Source organism: Halichoerus grypus, chromosome 1 (genome assembly GCF_964656455.1).
Source record: "Halichoerus grypus chromosome 1, mHalGry1.hap1.1, whole genome shotgun sequence".
NCBI classification, from domain to species: domain Eukaryota; kingdom Metazoa; phylum Chordata; class Mammalia; order Carnivora; family Phocidae; genus Halichoerus; species Halichoerus grypus.
In genome coordinates, this window is record NC_135712.1 from 202,858,173 (window position 1) to 202,876,676 (window position 18,504).

Below are 18,504 nucleotides of genomic sequence, written 5' to 3' on the forward strand. Positions count from 1 at the left end.
CTAGCTGCGTGGTCCCACCCACCTCTAGCTCGCTCTGCCATTCCCAGCCTCGACCCCATGCCTACCATGTTTCCCCGATTTCCATTGGCTCGCGCGATAAAATCAAACTACAATTCCCGAATGCCCTGCGAGTCGCACTTGCGACTCCCGTCCTTTAATTCCCGTTTGGTTCATCTCCAGGCAGGAACGAGTAAACTACAATACCCAGCGTGCCTTGCGGTGATGCCCTGCTTCCGGCCGACGTGTCCCTCCGGAAGAGGAGCGACTGGGACCACAGCGATATGGCGCCTCCGGCTCCCGGCCCGGCCTCCGGCGGCTCCGGGGAAGTGGACGAGCTGTTCGACGTGAAGAATGCCTTCTACATTGGCAGCTACCAGCAGTGCATTAACGAGGCGCAGCGGGTGAAGGTGCGGCCGCTCGGGGGCGAGGGGATGGTGGTGGCGAAAGACGCTTCCTGGTGGCCGCTGGTCGCGCTCTGATTTTTTAAAAAAATCTCCCTTCTTCTTGCGGCGTTTTTCCCCCAACGTATCTCTTCAGAGCGCTGTGAGGAGTTACCCTTGCCTATCACAAAACTCAAAGCCGTGACAGTTTTTGATATTTCTCACTCTGAGAGCTCGTTCTGCGCTGTGGAAGGCATTTGAGTAAGGGAGGTGTTTATGCCACTATAGTATTAATAATAGTAATTTTAATTTTCACTTGTGGAGAGCCCACGTGTGCCACCATACCCTCAATACCCGTGAAGTAGGGATTGTTGTTTGTTCTCATTTTAGGATGCTAAAGAGAGAAATGGCTTCCTCGACGTTACCCTGCTCCACTAGCTCCGTTATTTCTCCCCAAACTTGCCCATTCATTTCATTCATTCATTCATTCATTCATTTCCTCATTGAGCTTCTCTATGGGTCAGGCGGTGTATTCGTGCTGGGTTCAAAGCAGTGATAAAATAGATAAAACTTCGTGGTCTCTTGGAAACCTTAAGTTCCTCAGGGAGACAGTAAACGAGTAAATAAACAAGAAGTCAGGGGGTGGTGTGATGGACAGTGATGGGAATGAGGTTGGCCATTTGAGAGCCAGAAAATAGCCCTGCTAGGCAGGGCCCAGCCAGTGGATAACAAGAGGGGGCGGCAGGTCCTTTAGCAGGAACTTTTAGGGAGGGACATGGACGTTACTGACACTTTGTGAACTATTGGCGATTCTCTAAGAGCAGTGAAATTGACAGGGTCTTGCCCGCCCTCGTTGTTGTTAACCTTAAAAAGAAAACTGGCAGTTATTTTACCAGCAAAATGGGTTTATTGGGGAAATGGATAATTGCAGTTTGGGACGTATAACCTATGGCAAAACCATAGGCAAGTCCAGAGAACAAAGAGGACTGCTCTTTCACAGGGGAAAGGGGGAATTGAGAGGGGCTGTTATAAACAAAAAAATCCATTGGAGTAAACTGGGAGCTCAAAGTCTAGTGGCTTCTCACTGCCTGAGTTGTGACAGTCTCTCCTTGGCTAGGCAGTTGCCAGGCAAGGAGAAGATCTTTCATCCTCCTGTGAGGGTGATAAAGTGTATGTTTCCTCCTGTGGGGAATGCATGGTACCTCTCTTCCGTTGGGGTCTGCCATTGACCTCGAGTGTCAGGGCTTGAGAGCTCCCCCTTCTGGCCTCCTGACTCTGTTTTCAACTAGTTTTCTTTTTATTAGTTTTCACATAGCCTAGTGTCCTAGAGAGGTTAAAGGAGTAAAGAAGTGAGTAAATATGTAATAACTTGAGTGCTTAAGGGGTGAGATAAAAAGTGCTGAGTTGGAGGGGTGCCTGGCTGGCTCAGTCCGAAGAGCATACGACTCTTTTTTTTTTTTAAAGATTATATTTATTTATTTGACAGAGAGAGACACAGCGAGAGAGGGAACACAAGCAGAAGGAGTGGGAGAGGGAGAAGCAGGCTTCCCATTGAGCAGGGAGCCCGATGTGGGGCTCGATCCCAGGACCCTGGGATCATGACCTGAGCCGAAGGCAGACACGTAACGACTGAGCCACCCAGGCGCCCAAGCATATGACTCTTGATCTTTATTGTGAGTTTGAGTTCGAGCCCCATGTTGGGCGTAGAGATGAGTAAAAATAAATAAATAAACTTAAAAACAAAAAACACCCAGCACATACACCTGTCTTAAAAAAAAAAAAAAGGTTTTGTGTTGGAAAATGGGGGTGAGGAGGCTGCTGACTCTGGGAGTGATCCGGTAAGCCCCAGCCTCTCTGACCATCATTTGAACCTGAGACTGAACCTTGAGATGCATCTAACCCCATAAATTGCTGCCAAGGTCCTGAGGCAGAGATGAGCTCCGGGTAGTCCGAGCATAAAAGGTTGGTGTAGCAGAAGTGGGGTGAGTGCAGGCAGGGGGAGGATGGAGAATGAAGTGGGCAGGGCCCTAGGCAGGGCCTCGGGAGCCACAGTAGGGGTTTGGATTTTATTCTGAAGGTGTGGGAGGCCATTGGAGCACTAAGCAAAGGAGCAGAGGACTTCTTCACCAAGGCAGCCAGAGGCTTGGGAGGACTTTGGACTCTGAAATAGAGAAGGCTTGCTTGGTCATGCTTCTGGCCTTTGACAGTGTACCTGGTTTCCCTGAGCATCATGGGGATAAAGCCTAAAACGGACTTCAGGTAGCTGTCACACTTGAAATGACACTTGTGCAGTTGTATTCGTTTTCTGATGCTGCTGTGGCAAATGACCACAAACGGCAGCTTGTAGCCACACAAGTTCATTATCTCTCAGTTTCTGTAGATTGGAAGTCCTACATGGCTCACATCAGGCTAAAATCAAGGTGTTGCCCAAGCTGTGTCTCTTCTGGAGATTCTAGGGAAGAATATGCTTCCAGGTTGCTAGCTCTGAGCCAGGGGCCAGCCTCAGCTCCTAGAAGCTTCTCTCCAATCCTCGGTCTTGCATGGGGTCTCTCCATGTCAGAACCAGCCACAGGATGTCGGGTCGAATCCTTCTCACAGTTGGGCTCGCTGGGATTTCTCCTGCTCCTGCATTATTTCTGACTATCCTCTGCTATTAAAGTTCTTGCTATTAAGGGCTTCTGAGATTAGGCTGGGCCCTCCCCCATAACTCGGCACACTCTCCCCATTTTAGGATCCATAACCTTTGTTACATCTTCGAGGTCCCTTTGGTGACAGAATGGAAGCTGTTCCCAGGTCCCAGGGACTGGTATGGACATCGCAGGGGGGCATCCCTTATTTGGCTCACCACCACAGTTGTGTGCCTCCTTCCTGGGGCATGTAGACAGTGAGAAGATTGAGACAGACCTGCACTCAGACTCTGGCTCTGTTACATTCTCTCTGCAGCCAGGGCCAGGTCCCTGCACTTCTGTGCGCCTGTCTCCCCTCTTGTCCGATAGGGACAATGACACCTGTCTCACCAGGGTCACTGTGAGATTCAGCGTCACAGTCATGCTCTGCTGTCTGGCTTCTGTTGTGTGTTCTACTTACATCAGCAGTACGCTCTTTGAGTCTTCTCCTGTCATAATGTTTGGACTTTCCGTCGCTGCTGAAAGGGAGGACCAGCGTGCCCTGCTATACTTAGAGAGGGACTGGAAACAGTCACGGAAACCGGACTGGTGGTCGCTGTGGGTGGAGGCACACTGCAGCCCAGCCTCTCAGCCAGGGAACTGCTCTCTCTTTGGTGACTTGGGAAACATGCACTGGCCCAAAACCATGCCATTCTCCCTGTCCCCACTGAGCCATTCAATGCGATTTAATTCTGGTCCATGGGCCACCTAAACCTTCTCTTAGGCAGCCTATACTGGGTTGAACAGTGTCCCCTAAAAGATATGTTCACCCGAAACCTGTGAACATGACTTATTTGGCAAAAAGATCATTGCAGATGTAATTCCATAAGGGATCTCTGGATGTGATCAGCCAGGATTTCAGATAGGCCCTAAATCCAATGAGTGGTGCTCTTCTAAGAAAAAGGCAAAAAGAGGTTTGAGGCAGACAGAGAAGATGGAGGCAGAGATGGGGGGCGATGGGACCACAAGCCAAGGAATGCTTGGAGCCCCCAGAAGCTGGAAGAGGCCAGGAAGGATCCTCCTATAGAGCCTTTGATGGGAGCATGGTCCTGCTGACCTTGATTTTGAGCTGCTAGCTTCCAGGACCATGAGAGAATAGTTTGCTGTTATTTCCAACCATCTAGTTTATGGTAGTTCATTACAGTGGCCCCAGCAATCTCTGACAGACTTGAGCTGAGGTGGCCCCATGTGGAACACCCAGGGTGTCATTGCCCTTGATTGGATGTAGTGCTCTGTCACCATCGTGACGTTTCCTTGTTTGTCAGACATTCTTAAGTGCCCACGAGATGGTAGGTACTGCCTAGTGTTGGGGACGAAGCAGTGAAGAAAGCCTTAAGGAGCTGAAGGTCCAGTGTGGCCATAGTGACGGTGGCCCCCATCCCATCACTACCCAACCCCCCATGGTACTCACTGTCCTCTGGATTAGCTGCACCTCTGAGCTGTCTGGGGGCAGTCAGGGGCCACTCTGGGGTCAGCCGGCATTGGTGGGTGTGGGCCTCCTGGCTTTGTTCTCAGGTAGTTCTGGTGAGCTATCCCCAAGCTGCAAATGGCGGAGAAGCATTTGCTCAGAAGCACGCCATTCCTGTTTTCTCAGATCTGGAGATCTGCCTAGCACTCACCACACAGCTTCTGCCCGAGTCCTTACGAGCCTTCTTCCTTTCCTGGCTCTGGTCGGCTCCCCCATAGCCTCGTGGCCTGGCCACGGCTCAGGGGGCTTCCCCACAGTCCCAGAGTGAGCAGTGTGTGAAATCCCCTCACCAGGGCTCCCCGGCTCTACAGCGGCGGGGCTGAGCAGCATGGCCCCGGCTGGACGCGGATGTCCCTGTGCCTGGGCAGCCGGCTGAGCTCTCCCAGAAAGGTCCTCTGAGTGAGGCAGACCTTTGTCTCTTCTGTTTTCCATGTTTAAAAAGTGTTTCGGGACAAAAACGGGACAGGAACAGGCTGCATGGAAATATTTGTTACAAAAAGTAAAGTCCCTTTTGCACATCTCCTGGGTCCCATCGGTTCTTGAGAATCACCCATCCACCTCTGCATGGGACTCCTCCCAGGCCTTTTTTCTCTACCTTTTTTTCTTTTTTTTTTTTAACATATTATTTATTTATTAGAGAGAGAGAGAGGGAGAACACGAGCCGGGGGAGGGGCAGAGGGAGAAGTGGACTCCCCACTGAGCAGGGAGCCCGATGCGGGGTTCGATCCCAGGACCCTGGGATCACCGCCTGAGCCGAAGGCAGACACTTAACTGACTGAGTCACCCAGGTGCCCCTGTTTTCTCTACTTTTACAAACCCAGGCACTGGGGCATTTTCCCCCAACATCTTGGACCACCCATACCACTGCGCAGCTTCTGTTTTGATCCGCTGCACCCTGGGGGTGCCTATCAGTATGAGTGGCCACATGTCCAGTGGTTAAAGGCGTGGGCTCCACCCTGGCCCCTTGCTGTGCCGCTGGAGTGGGTGCCCCACTTTCTTCACCTGGACGGATGTGGGTGAGGATTGAGTCCCCTTCCCAGGGTGGTGGTGGTCTTGGACAAGATCAGGGCTGGGACGTAGGCCCAGTATCCACTGGGCAAGCTGCCTGCTCCTGGCTTCCACGTGTCTGGCACGGGGCTCCAAGCGTCCTGAGCTGTCTCTCTCTCTGCAGCCCTCAAGCCCGGACAGAGATGTGGAAAGGGATGTCTTCCTCTACAGAGCATACCTTGCACAGGTGAGTGTGGGCTAGTGACCTCCAAAGCCCTGGGACAACACAGTAAAGGAACAGAGTGCTGGGTGGGGACGGGGGTGGGGACGCCAGACAAAGGAGGGCAGAGTCCAGGACTTTGAGCAGCCGGTGTGGCCTCCACAAGTAGGTGGCCGTGTCCCTGAGGTTGTGGACTCACCAGGCCCAAGGACCAGTGTAGGGATTTCTCCCTTTTCTTTTTTTATGTAATCGGTAGGTTTTGTTTGCTTAGTACAGTTTTAGGTTTGCAGAATAATCAAGTAGATAGTAAAGAGAATCCCATGTACCCACCCCCAGCCCACAGGCCGCTTTTCTTATTACTCACGTCTGAGATTGATGGGGTGCTTTCATTATTGGATGCACCAAGGTTGACACTGCTGTTAAGTCGAGGCCATAGTTTATTCCAGGCTCTAGGAACGTTGCCCTGGGCGTGCAAGCAGTCCAGATGGTGCAGATAGGACCGAGTTGTGCCCTGTCCCAGTCTCCCCTGCCAAGGCCCACCGGCAGCCGGCCTCCCACCTGCCTTCTGCGCCCGGCTTCAGTCTTGGACTGTGATCTGTCCTGGGCACATGGCTCCGCGGCTGCCCCCACCTCACATCAGGCCCTGGGTGGCTTCCTGGTTCTGTTCATATCTTTCCCTCTGTGGAGTGTTCTGGAGCCTGATGGGACCCCACCCTCCCGTTGACCAACCCCCCAACCCCCCCTGCCCCCTGCCCTTGACAGTGAACAGTATGTGTGGCCCCCAGCAGAGGGGCTGCCCTAGTGTCCCTCGGAATCTCCTTGTGATGTATCTGTACGATGTGTACACACAGCAGAACACCTGTAGGTGGCAGCAAAAACATCAAAACCACCTAGAGAGGGTTGTAGTGAAAATGCGACCCTGACTCCAGTTCCCCTCCCAGCAGTGACCACCACCAGTTCTGTGTGTTACCAGGGAGGGGGTGTATGTCCTGATGCCCAGAACCCCTGTCCCTGGGCGACGCGTTCCCCCCAGAGCTGGCAGGGCCGTCGCCCCGTCACCTCAGCCCTGGGGGCTGGACAGCTGGAGTCTTCAGCTAGAGTGGCGGGTACCATGGCCTGACAGGTGACAAGTGATGCCATGCTGGCTCCCAGCAGGTGCTGTAGCAGGGCTGGCCCTGGCAGCCTGGGGGGGGGAGGTCCCTGGGGGTGGCGGCCGCTCGTTCCAGGCAGTGGGGCTCTGCCAGGGCGCTGCTAGAGCCCTAAGAAGCTCTCGTGTGCTCCAGGAGGCCGAGTCTGAGCCCCACAGCAGAGAGTAGGCCAAGCTGACGGCATGCTTATCTTGACTGCAGAGGAAGTATGGTGTGGTCCTGGACGAGATCAAGCCCTCCTCGGCCCCCGAGCTCCAGGCCGTGCGCATGTTCGCCGAGTACCTGGCCAACGACAGCCGGAGGTGAGGATGGGAGGGCAGGGGTGGGCTCTCTCTCCCCACCTTCTTACCTCCCCGAGCCTCAGTGAAAGCACATTGCTACCCTGCGGGGGCATTTGTGTGAGCCATTCATTCTCTTGCTGCCCAGGATACTTGCCCGGGTGCTTATGGGCTCTGCCTCTGTCTCTGCAGGTGGGAGCCGTGAGACCCCATCTCGCCCGTGCCGTGGGGCACCAGCATGACGCGGCGGGCTCCACGGCTCCTCTGCACCCTTTCCCCCACCCCAGGAATGGCTGGTCGTGAGGCCCCCCTGGGATTAGGAACTTTTATGTTCAAATCTGCTCCCCACAGGGTGCCTGGGATAGGGTAACAGCCTAGCCCATGACATGGAGACGCTCTGCTCTGTGGGTCTTCCTCTGCCCCCCTGCCCAGCCCTGAGAGCCCACCTTCACCCTGGAGCATCCCTCTTAGCGGCAAGGAGCCTCACAGAACAGCCTTCCCCAATCTCTGCCTCGTGGAACTCCTTAGATCAGGACTTGATCATGACCTTATTGATACTGTGCTACTCTTGTGGGCCACAGAGGCTTGTCTTTGGGTCCCAGGTGTAGGTGAGACCACCTGCTGTGACCCCCACCACTGCCCTTACGGAGGGCAGCATTATGTGCCCCGGCTCCTGATTGGGCTCTTTCTCCCTTAAAGCTTGAGGCTCAGGGGGATTTACTTGTCAGCAGTGAGAGCTGAATGGGGACCCCCAGGTTCTGATCCCCAGAACCCACAAATGTAACATCATTGGAAATGAGGTGTTTGCAAATGTAATTAGTTAAAGATCTGGAGATCATCCTGGATATAGGGTGGACCCTGAATCCAGAGACTGGTGTCCTCATAAGAGACAGAAGAGGAGAAGACAGAGAAGGGTACAGAGGGGAGGCATGTGTGAAGATGCAGAATCGGGGTGACACAGATGCCAAGGGGTGCCAAGGACTGTGGGCAGCCACCTGAAGCCAGGAGAGAGGCTTGGGATGGATTCACCCTCAGAGGCCTCAGAAGGAACCTTTCCTGCTCACACTTGGATATCAGACTCCTGCTTTCTAGAGCTTCTTCTCTCTGAGAGAATCTATTCCTCTTTGCATCTTCCCGGTCTGCGGTGCTTTGTGACGGCAGCCCCAGGACACCAAGACAGGCAGGCTCCTGAGGCTATCCTTTCTCCCTCTCCACACTTCATGAGCCAGGGTGACAAGCCCTAGTCTCCTTTCGGAAGAGGAGGGGACTCTGGGACCCTCTAGGAGCAGGGGCTGCTTTGGGGCCTGGGGCAGGGGCCCAGGAGGGCAGAGGGGTTCAGGGTGCGTCCGTCCTGGCAGCCCAAACTGCTGCCCCTTAGCCAGCCCAGCAAGCAGGCTGTGGAGAAAGTCCCGGCACCTGTAGGTGAACAATGACATGTTTGAGTAACAGAGCGCATGACGCTCGCATCACGTTAACAATGGCAGGTGGCATGTCTACTCTCAGTAGGTTCCCAGGCAGGGAACATCATGGGGTGGCCACGAGGGCTCCATGCCAACTCTCTGTCACACCCTGTATGCGGTCCGGGTGTGCAGAGCGGGAAATAGTCTCAGATGTGAAGTCATTTGTCCATCAGGCACCTTGGTGGTCACGAAGACAGTGACAGGAGTGTCCCCATCCTCCAGGGCCTTAGATGTAGATCCTGACCAGCAGCCCCCCAGCAGCCCACGTGCCATGCACGTGTTTGTGGAGATCCCGTGGACCCTGAACAGCAGCTTTTGTCTGGTGGCAACTTGGGGCCTGGCCCTTCCCTTCTCCTGTCAGCTGCTCAGCAGCCTTTTGGAACAACAGGTTTTGGCTCTGTTTTCTAGTTAAGCAGATCATGGTTCAGATGTTCTATGGCCTGTGGGGGAACTGGCTGATCCTTGGCGGAGCCCTGACTCCCGCCTGGCCCCCAGCGCAGCATGTGGCCTACGTGCCAGGAGCAGCCGGCCTCCTTGGGGAGGCAGCGATGTCATCAGGGTGAGATTCATCTGTGTGGCTTCCTGTCTCCAGAGAGGCGTCCCTGGCGAGTCGGCCTGGCCCTCCACGTCCAGGGTGCTGTGGACACTACAGCCCCCTGGATCCGTAGGCCTAGGCAGCCATCTGCGCTGCTCTGTGGACATGGCCCTCCTGCACCACATCTCCTCACGAGGCCTCAGTTTCTTTGCATAATGGTGGAAAGTGCCAGGTGGGAAGGCGGTGAAGCTGGCACCCAGTGGGGCTCGATGGAGACAGCTGGGCCCGTTCCGCTTGCAGCTGCTGTGTCCCCCTGGGCGCCTGACCCACTCTCTCTGGACCTGTCTGCTCCCTTGGGGGTGAGGCTGCTTCCCACCCCTGGCTGCAGGCGCTCAGCAGCCTTGTCTTGCAGGGACTCGATTGTGGCCGAGCTGGACCGGGAGATGAGCAGGAGCGTGGATGTGACCAACACCACCTTCCTGCTGATGGCTGCCTCCATCTACTTCCACGACCAGAACCCAGATGCAGCCCTGCGTGCCCTGCACCAGGGGGACAGCCTAGAGTGGTGAGTGTCCTCCCTGTTCCAGAGGGAAGGCCTGGCGGCCTGAGCGGCCCCTCTGGTCTCCAGGCTGCTCAGTGCCTCATTGGCCGTTGTCATGGGAACAGTGGGGGGCTGCTGGCAGAGACCGGTGGGGCCCAGGCTTCCCATTCAGGCTGCAGCTCCCATCCTCGGTCCTTTCTGCACGGCTGGGCTGCTGTTCCCAAGGACACGGCTCCCAGGGCTGGAAACCTCCGTTCCCGGTGGCAGAGGAGAAAGCACCTTTGTTTCTGCCTGTGGTTTCTGTATCCCCACCCCCACCACGGAGCCTTGTGTCCCTGGGCCCGGGCCTTTCCGTGTCCTCCCCGCGTTCCCCCAGGCCCTCTCGTTCACAGCACTCTGGGGCCTGCGGCGTGCCATAGGCTCTACCCCCCGCCCCAGGAGGTGACTCCGGCCAGCGCTGCATCTACAGCGCTGTGTCCCGGAGGGTGCGACAGCCCACCCCTGTGAACTCTCTGGGGCCTGCTGTCCCTTGGTTGGTTGGTTACAGGTTCATTTTTGTTTCTTGTTTCTGTCCCTGCTCTATCCAGAAAGGGATTTGTGGCGGTTTAGAAATAGGTCTGGCACACAGCTTACAAAGCAGCAGACTCTAACTATTTCTCAGACTCCTACACAGGTTGATCTAGGCGGGAAAATGTGTGAACAAGTGACTACATACGTCATTGGTGGTCATAGCTGTCAGGCAGAGAGGGAAGCCACGGGTGCGGGAACCAGAGGGGGTGAGCACCTGCCCCACGCAGCACCTCTGTGACTGGATCCACAGCCTTCCCTGGGGCTGACCCTGGGCGTGGCTGCTCAGCTTGCTCCCTGGGCTCCTGCCACTGGGCGGTGGCCAGTGTCCCCCTCACACCAGGAGTGGGGCGCAGAAAGGATGCCCAGCCTCAGGGTAGTCAGAGTGGGACGATTTGGGACCTCATGAAAGCTCCAGCCCCACGTGTGCTCAGTGGTGAAATGGGGAGCCAGGGCCCTGGGAAGCAGTGGGAGGCTTGGCCCGGCGCACAGTGCCTGGGTCTGAGTCCAGTGTGGCTCAGCATCGCCCTAGGCAAGGCAGGGCTGGTGGCCTAAGCACTCCTAGGAATGTTCCTGGAGGTGGCGCCCACACAGGGGAGCCCCGATAGGCAGCAGAGTGGCGAGGGTGCCGGCTGACTGCCTCTCTGTCCTGCAGCATGGCCATGACCGTGCAGATCCTGCTGAAGCTGGACCGCCTAGACCTCGCCCGGTACGTCTCTCCCATGAGACCCTCCCTGCAGGGTGTTGCCTGGGACGAGGGATGGTGCCGTCCTTGCCTCAGTTTCCTTCTGTGACATGGACGGTGGGACCTGCAGAGTTGGGGTGGGCTTCCCAAGTGTGCAGTAGGAGCGGCCGGGTCAGGGCTCCCGGCACGCTCGAGCCGGCACCACTGTGTGCCCTGTGAGCAGGAATGCGGGGGGCTCCCTCCTACCCTTCTGTTCTGTCCCCAGGAAGGAGCTGAAGAAAATGCAGGACCAGGACGAGGATGCTACCCTCACCCAGCTGGCCACTGCGTGGGTCAATCTGGCTGTGGTGAGCCCTGGGGCCGTGCTGGGGGAACGAGGGAGCGTCAGAGAGCTGGGAGGTGGGAGGTGCCCCTTGCATCCAGTGCTGGCTGCTCCTGTGGGGGGGGTGCTGGTGTAGGCTGCTCTGGACACATCGGACCTGCTCCTTCCTTTGGGGCCAGGGCCCGTCCCCCAGGGGAGCCCCCAGCCCAGTGCGCCCCGGCACATTTTGCGCCTTGCTCAGCCCCAGCCCCATTCCTGGCTCCTCACAGCTGAGCAGCTTGGCCAGAGCCAGAGTGAATGAGCTTGGGGTGCTCTGGAACCAGACTTGATGGAGCGAGTGGGCCTGCCTGGCAGTGCAGCCTCCCGGGGCTCACCCTGGGCTTGGCTCCTGCTCAGCTTGCTCCCTGGGCTCCTGGCACTGGGCAATGGACAGTGTCCCCCCCCCACACACACCTTCCCCTGTGCCCAGCCCCTATCTCCCCCCATGCCTGGGCACCCACTCCCCCCCCCTTTCTTGGCAATGGCCCCTTTTCTGGCTTTTGGCACTGGGCTTCCTCTCTCTAAGTCGTTTTTTTTTGTTTTGTTTTGTTTTGTTTTTGTATGGGCTGCTTAAAATGTGTTCCCCGTCCGCATGCGCCTGCACCGGCCTTGGGGAACTGAGCCTCACCCAAGCTGGCTTCCAGTATCTAGTTTAGCGGGGTGAACCCTGCCCGCTCTTCACCAGCTCTGCGTTTTTTCACAAGCACGTCTTGGCCTCAGGCTCCCCTCTAAGAGCGGTGCTGCGTCTTTAGCAGGCAGACAGAGCCTTTCATTCTTCTGAACGAAGGATGCCGGTGACAGGGCTCCAGGGACCGCCTGCCTCGCGCTGGCCACGCCGGCATCGCCTCAGCGAAGTGCCCGCATGCTGGCGTCACCCTGCTCTGTGAGGGAGCGGGAGGTGGTAGGGCTGGGAAGCGGGGTGACAAACCGGTGATGTTGGAACTGTCCCTGCAGGGTGGCGAGAAGCTGCAGGACGCCTACTACATCTTTCAGGAAATGGCTGACAAGTGCTCCTCCACCCTGCTGCTGCTCAACGGGCAGGCGGCCTGCCACATGGCCCAGGGCCGATGGGAGGCCGCCGAAGGCGTGCTCCAGGAGGCGCTGGACAAGGTACGGCAGGCCCAGCCTGCACCGAGTCTCCCGGTGGGGACGGCAGGGGACGCGGGGCTGGCTGCAGAGGCAGCCCCATGGGCCTGGCATGTGACCACGCAGGAATTTATTTTAACACCAAATCAGCTAAGAATCAGATTGCAAATAGAAATGTTGATCGTGGCTTCTCTTAGAAATGGGAGGATCCCGTCGGCCTGGGCTTCAGCTGGCCTGAGCTGAGCAAAAAGTCTCGCTATCACCTTGGCTGCTGGGCCTGGGGGCCTCTTGATGTGACTTCTCACTTGAGCCAGTACTTGGAAGAGATGCCTGCCGTTCATTACCAAGGGGAGAGCGGGATGCAGACAGGAGACGTTGCCTGTCTGGGTCTAGAAGAGGGACTGAGAGTGGGGCCCTGGCAGGGCAGCCCCCGCTGTCTTCCCCCAACCAACATGTGAGGTCTTGTGTGTTACTTTTATAATCAGAGGAAATGTCAAAGTTTTTTCTGTTTTTTGAAAACATTTCGTGATCTAACAAGAAACAGACACCGGTAGGAAGCTTTCTCCCCTTTACCTGTGTGAGGTGTTGAGTTACCATCAGGCGGTTGTTTGCAGATCAGGGATGGGCCAGGGGCCATCAGTCAGGTGCTCCTCGGGCTGCACGCGTGGAGGTGCCTTGCCCTGCCAGGGCGCCCTGTGTCCATGCCGGCCACCATGCCTTCCTGACAGGCTCTGACCTTAGCTGGACTGTTGGGTGCAGTCAGGGCTCGTCAGGAATGCCTGGCCTGGTGGGGCGTCTCTGGCCCAGAAGGAGAGGGCAACGGGGTCCCCAGTTAAATGACACCCAACTGTCCTCATTCTCTGCGACCCCGCCTGGGCTGGCTTACTGCCCCGTGGCCCTGACCCCTCGATGGCCCGAGGCATGCCATGGCCTCAGTCGTCGTCCTGGTCCTGTGGGCCACCCCATGCTTTCCCACTGTCCTTCCCATTCCTTTGGCGTTCCCCTCGTTTTGCTTCTGTGAACACGTGCCATTGTCCCCCATGACAACTGCTGAGGAAACTAAAGTGGGGAGGCGTTGAGTCTCCCAAAGAAGAGCAGCCATGGAGTGGAGCCGGGTCTGTGCAGAGGTCCCTCGAACCTACAACAACCTTGTGTCCGGGTTGCTGTGTCTCTGCTCCGAGTGCCCAGTCGGCTCCCTGCAGTGGTCTGACCTTCCTGGCTGAGGTGGTCCGGGGCCAGTTCCCAGGGTTCCCTGTGCCTCAGAGCCCCGTGTGGGTGGGTGGGGTGAGGTCACCTGCTTGGATGTTCTGGTAATTTCCCGGCAGCTTCTTGCCAAGGGCCCTGGTGAGCAGGAGGGGTGGGCGCGGTCTGCCCCGTGGTCTCAGACCTCATTTTTGCAGTGAGAGGGACAGCTTGCTTGTGATGGTGTTCAGGCTGCCTTGGGCTGGGCTCTGTTCCTTTGTGACTGGTGTGATAAATAACCCCTCCCAAACTGCGACCGGCAGGGGGGTCTGTCTCATCCTGGCCCACAGATGAGACAACAGGCTCAGAGGGGAAGAAGCCGGGAGGGCAGGGGAGAGGCAAGGAGAGGCAGGGAGGCCAGGAAGGTGGAGTGGGGCTGGGGCCCCCCCTTGCCACCACACTGCCTCCCAGGCAGAAAGGAGGGCCCTGAGGTCACCGCCTTGCAGAGTGGCCAGTGGGTGCCCTTTGGGTCTCCCAGCCCCACCCCCTGCCCCACCTCTGAGGGTGTGACCTTGTGTGGGTCATGTCTTCACCCTGGGTCAGTGGGAGCACCTGAGATGGGAGTGGGCAGGCCAAGTCGGGGCCCTGGGGGAGCTGACCCTGATCGCTTATGCCCCTGTGTTTCCAGGACAGTGGCCACCCAGAGACACTGATCAACCTTATCGTCCTGTCACAGCACCTGGGCAAGCCCCCTGAGGTAGGACCCCTGGGCGCAGGGAGGTTTTCTGCTCTCCACGGCGCCAGCCTGAGGTGGGCAGGGGTCTGTGGTGTGGCCCCAGCTCTGAAGTTCAGGGTCTCTGGCAGAAAGCCACTCCTTTGGAGGGGGTGCGGTTGCCATCAGTGCGAGGGGCCCTGGGAAGGGGGTGTTGCGGGTGCAGAGGCTGTAGGCCAGCTGCTCCCGTGGGCCCTGTGAACTTGTGGGCCGTGTCTCAGAGCGTGCCCAGGCCAGGGCCAGCTGAGCCGGGACCCCCACCTGTGCCGCCTCCGGGTGGACGGTGGGCGAAAGAACAGAGAAGAGGGGCCCATGTTGTCTGCGGGCGGGGAGGGAGGGAGAACTCGGGGGCCCCGCTGTTTAGGTGGCTGGCTGGCCCAGTTGGCTGGGGACCCACCCCCAGGCTTCCTGGCAGTCCGTCACCCATGCCTTATAGAAGGGCCCCCGGGCAGCCTCGGGGCTAGCGCAGTATAGCAGACAGGACTACTCTCCCACTCACCCCACAAACAGCACTGAAGCCCTAGTCTCAGGGAGACAGCTGCCCCCGCCCCATGTAGTGGGGGCGGGCCTGGGGAGGTGGGGCAAGGGCGGCAGCAAGGGCTCTGTCCGGGGTTCAGGTTCTAATACCAAGACCTCTGGGGTTTCTCCGTACAGTGTGCCCAGAACAAACCCACCTCCCCTCCCAGCCCTGTTCCCCCCGACCTGCCCTCCGCTCCTCCTGGCCCTCCGCCCTCTCCTAGGGCCTGGGTCCCTCCCACCCCACTCACCTGAACCCTGTGGTGCCTCCTTCCACTGTGTGCTGAGTGTAGGCTCTGTGTCAGCTGCCCCCCCTCTTCCCGCCCCAGCCCTGAGGGTCCTGTCATCTGCCAGATTCCAGGGTAGACTGATGGAGGTGACGGAAGACGGGGGCTCTTGCTTGGGGTCAGCTGGGCAGCCCCCACCCCACCCTAGCCCTCCCCTCACCCTGTATGTGAGAGGCGCCTGGGGGCCCCTGTTCAGCTCACCTGGCCTCCTCTCCGCTGCAGGTGACAAACCGCTACCTGTCCCAGCTGAAGGACGCCCACCGGTCCCACCCTTTCATCAAGGAGTACCAGGCCAAGGTGAGCCCGAGCCGTCGGTCTATCCCAGGTCCCCAGACCCCCGGGCAGGGCCGGGGAAGGCCAGTGACAGGGGTCCTGACTCATGTTCTCTTTGTTTCTCCTCCTACCCCCCCACCCCCCGCCCCTGCCATCCGCACTCTGCGTTTAAGGAGAACGACTTTGACCGGCTGGTGCTGCAGTACGCTCCCAGCGCGTGAGGCCCGCCCCAGCCGTGGTTCCTGAGCCACGGGACAGCGACCCGTGCCGCCCTCAGGGCGCCCCTCCTCGTGCGCTCTCCCTTGTTCTGGCCAGAGGCGGAGGCTGGAAGCCCAGCCCATCCCCGCTCTTGTCAATAAACGTCTCCACCTGATCCATGTCTGCTCTGGCCACTTGCGGAGGGACATGTGGGAACCAAGGCTCAGAAGGGAGGGTCCTGGACACCGTCCCTCAGGGCCTTTGCTGGGAGGGGAACCCTGGAGACCAGGGCCTGTAAGCAGCAGCTGCCCCGACTGCCCACCCCTCAGACAGCCACCCCATGATGCTGAGCTCCGGGCGGCACAGCCGTGTCTCCCAAGCTCCCTTGGCATCCAGGGAGACTGAGGTACAGAGTGGGGATCGCCATCACCCGGGGCATCAGGACTCCGAGCCAGTATCCCAGGGTGGTCTGTAGGTGGCAAGGGAGGTAGGAAGCACTCAGGCCTCAGTTCAGTCATATGGGGAGGGTGTGTGCAAGGAGTAAATGCACGCCCGCTCCGCCCCGCCCGACCTGTCCCCTGCTCCTCACTGCTGCCCTGTGGGCAGTCCTCCGCCAAGACTGAGACCTGCTACTGTGGGGGCCGTGGGTGCGGGAGGGCCACAGTGGCTGAGGCGCTGAGCTCTCTACCTGGAGAGACCCATGGCGAGCACCCTTCCGTAAGAGAAAGCCAGGGCACCAGCTGGCCCCTCTTGTCCAGAGAGGGTGGTAAGCGAGCAGGGGAGAGTTGTTGGCTGGGCCTCTCAGATGAGGTCACCACCCAAACAATTAGAAGGATCTGCCAGGCCAGGTTCTGGGGGGACCAGCATTCATTCAAGGCAGCATGAACAGGCCCTGCAAAGCCCCTGCGGCTGCACTGGGCTCCGTGAGCTGGACAGGGCTTTGTGCCCTTTGTCCTGAGGTCAGTGTCTGGGCATCTCCCAGGAAGGAGGGAGGACCTGTGTTGCCAGAATCTGGCCTCATCTGCCTCCGAGGTGGCTGCCTGAAACCTGGTGCTTCGTCGCCAGGACAGGACGTAGAGCTCAGAAATCCCAGGGGCAGGGCCCAGCCCTATCCCCTCCCTGCCTGGTGAGGAGCTCAGCAGGGGAGAGAGGTGACAAAGGCATCCGGCAGGGGTGGGGATGGGGGGGCCTGGGGATGAGCTCCCCGGGGGAGAGGAGGCCTGCCGTCAGGTGGAACAGGGAAGGGGCGCCAGCCTTGGGACCTTAGCAGCCGCTTGTCAGGCCCCAGCTGCCAGCACCAGGAGCCACCTTCCCTTTCTGCCCTGCATCCACCCGTTGGTGGCCTCCCAGCTGGCCCCGCCAAGATGAAACTCAAGGCAGCTGGGGCTGGGCTGGTGGGCGGGGGCGCCTCTCCCATTACTGATGGCTGCCATGGTGACCAGATAGTGACAGATAGCGCTGGGTGGGAGGGCAGAGGTGGGAGAGTTGGAAGGTCCAGGGCTGCACCGCAGGCCCAGCCAGACCTCTGGGGGCACGGCTAGCTAGCTGAGGATCGCCGAGGCCCCTCTGCCTGCTAGGCAAGCTGCAGCATTAGTCAGTTCTCTGGCCTCGGGCTGAGCCTTAATACGTGACCAGGCCAGGCAGGCCTCATACCCCCAACGTGCTGGGCCTGTCACTTCCTGGTCTGATGGGCCGGATGGACCCTGGCCCACACAGAGTGCATGTTCAAGAATAATGAGTAGGAGATACGGTGAGCAGATGGTGACAACTGCCAAGAAGACTGATGGGAAAGTCAGGGGTGTGCTGAGCAGGTGACACTTGTAGGTAAAGTCTGAAGGAAGTGAGGGGAGGTCTCTGCTAGCACCTGGGGGAACAGCATTCTAGGCCGAGGGAACAGCCAGTGCCAAGGCCCTGAGGCAGGACTGTGCCAGGGGTGCTAGAGGAACAGTGAGGTGGCCAGTGTGGCATATGGGGAGCAAGGTGGAGAGGAGAGCATGACGGTAGGATGTGAGTCACGGTGAGGAGCTGGCCTTTTACTCTGCATGATGGGAGCCATGGGGGCTGTGAACAGAGAACAGCAAGCAGACTCCCTCTGGCCTCTGTCCAGGGTCAGGAGAAAGCCAGGATACCAGGCAAGAGGCATTAGGGGGGCCCAGGGCCACAGGAGGCTGTGAAGGTGCAGAGAAGTGGCTGAATTCGTGAACATTCAGAGGTAGGGCCAACTGAGTGTGTTGCTGGACCGGATGAAGGTTGAGGGGAAGGAGGAGAGATGTTGCCTCCTCAGTCCTCCTGCCTGTTTTCCCCCAGGCACCTGAGGGTCAGGTCAGGCCTCCTGTGGGGCCCACACTGATTTTCACTCTGCATCTTAAAGGCTTTGGGATGACGTCCTTGGTGGGAGGGAAGGAGGAACACAGGAATGTGGGAGTCCTGGGGGGCTGTCAGTGTCAGGGAAGGTGATATTCCCACTAGATGACTGGTGTCCTTGGTCATGGCCAGTGGGGGCTTCAGACACAGGGCCTGGTCACTGGATAGTAGAGTATCACCAGGGGTGGTCCCAATGGAGCCAGCGGTCTCGATCCAGTCTCTGAGTCCCAGCAGGTGGGTGTCCACTCCCTCTGCCTCTCCGCAGGCAGGCCGTGTTAACCTGCTGCGGGGGAGGGAGGCCTGCCAGGTCCTCAGGGTCACGGATAGCAGCAGGTGGCCCTGAGGGCAGGGAAAGAGTTACCGCTGAAGGGCACTGCCTGTTGGTGCTCACCGTGCCCCACATCGCAGACACCGAGTGGTGGGGTGGGGGAGCCGAGCGGGCAGGGGCATTACGGAGCGGGGGCAGGGGGTGCGGACACGGGGTCCAGGCCGGGCAGGCGCCTGGCAGACACCCTCCCCCCGTTGCTCCC

General features: G+C 58.5%; 1 protein-coding gene across 1 annotated transcript; it reads left to right on the forward strand.

Annotated features, from left to right (window-relative positions):
• Nucleotides 1-227: 227 nt before the first annotated feature.
• COPE (coat protein complex I subunit epsilon) lies at nt 228-15,785 on the forward strand. The gene is made up of 10 exons (XM_036093842.2): nt 228-407; nt 5,686-5,748; nt 7,071-7,171; nt 9,555-9,707; nt 10,906-10,959; nt 11,201-11,282; nt 12,251-12,406; nt 14,253-14,321; nt 15,362-15,436; nt 15,586-15,785. Exons 1-10 carry the CDS (start codon nt 282-284, stop codon nt 15,631-15,633), a joined length of 927 nt encoding a protein of 308 aa, XP_035949735.1. The 5' UTR covers nt 228-281; the 3' UTR covers nt 15,634-15,785.
• The last annotated feature ends 2,719 nt before the right edge of the window (nt 15,786-18,504 follow it).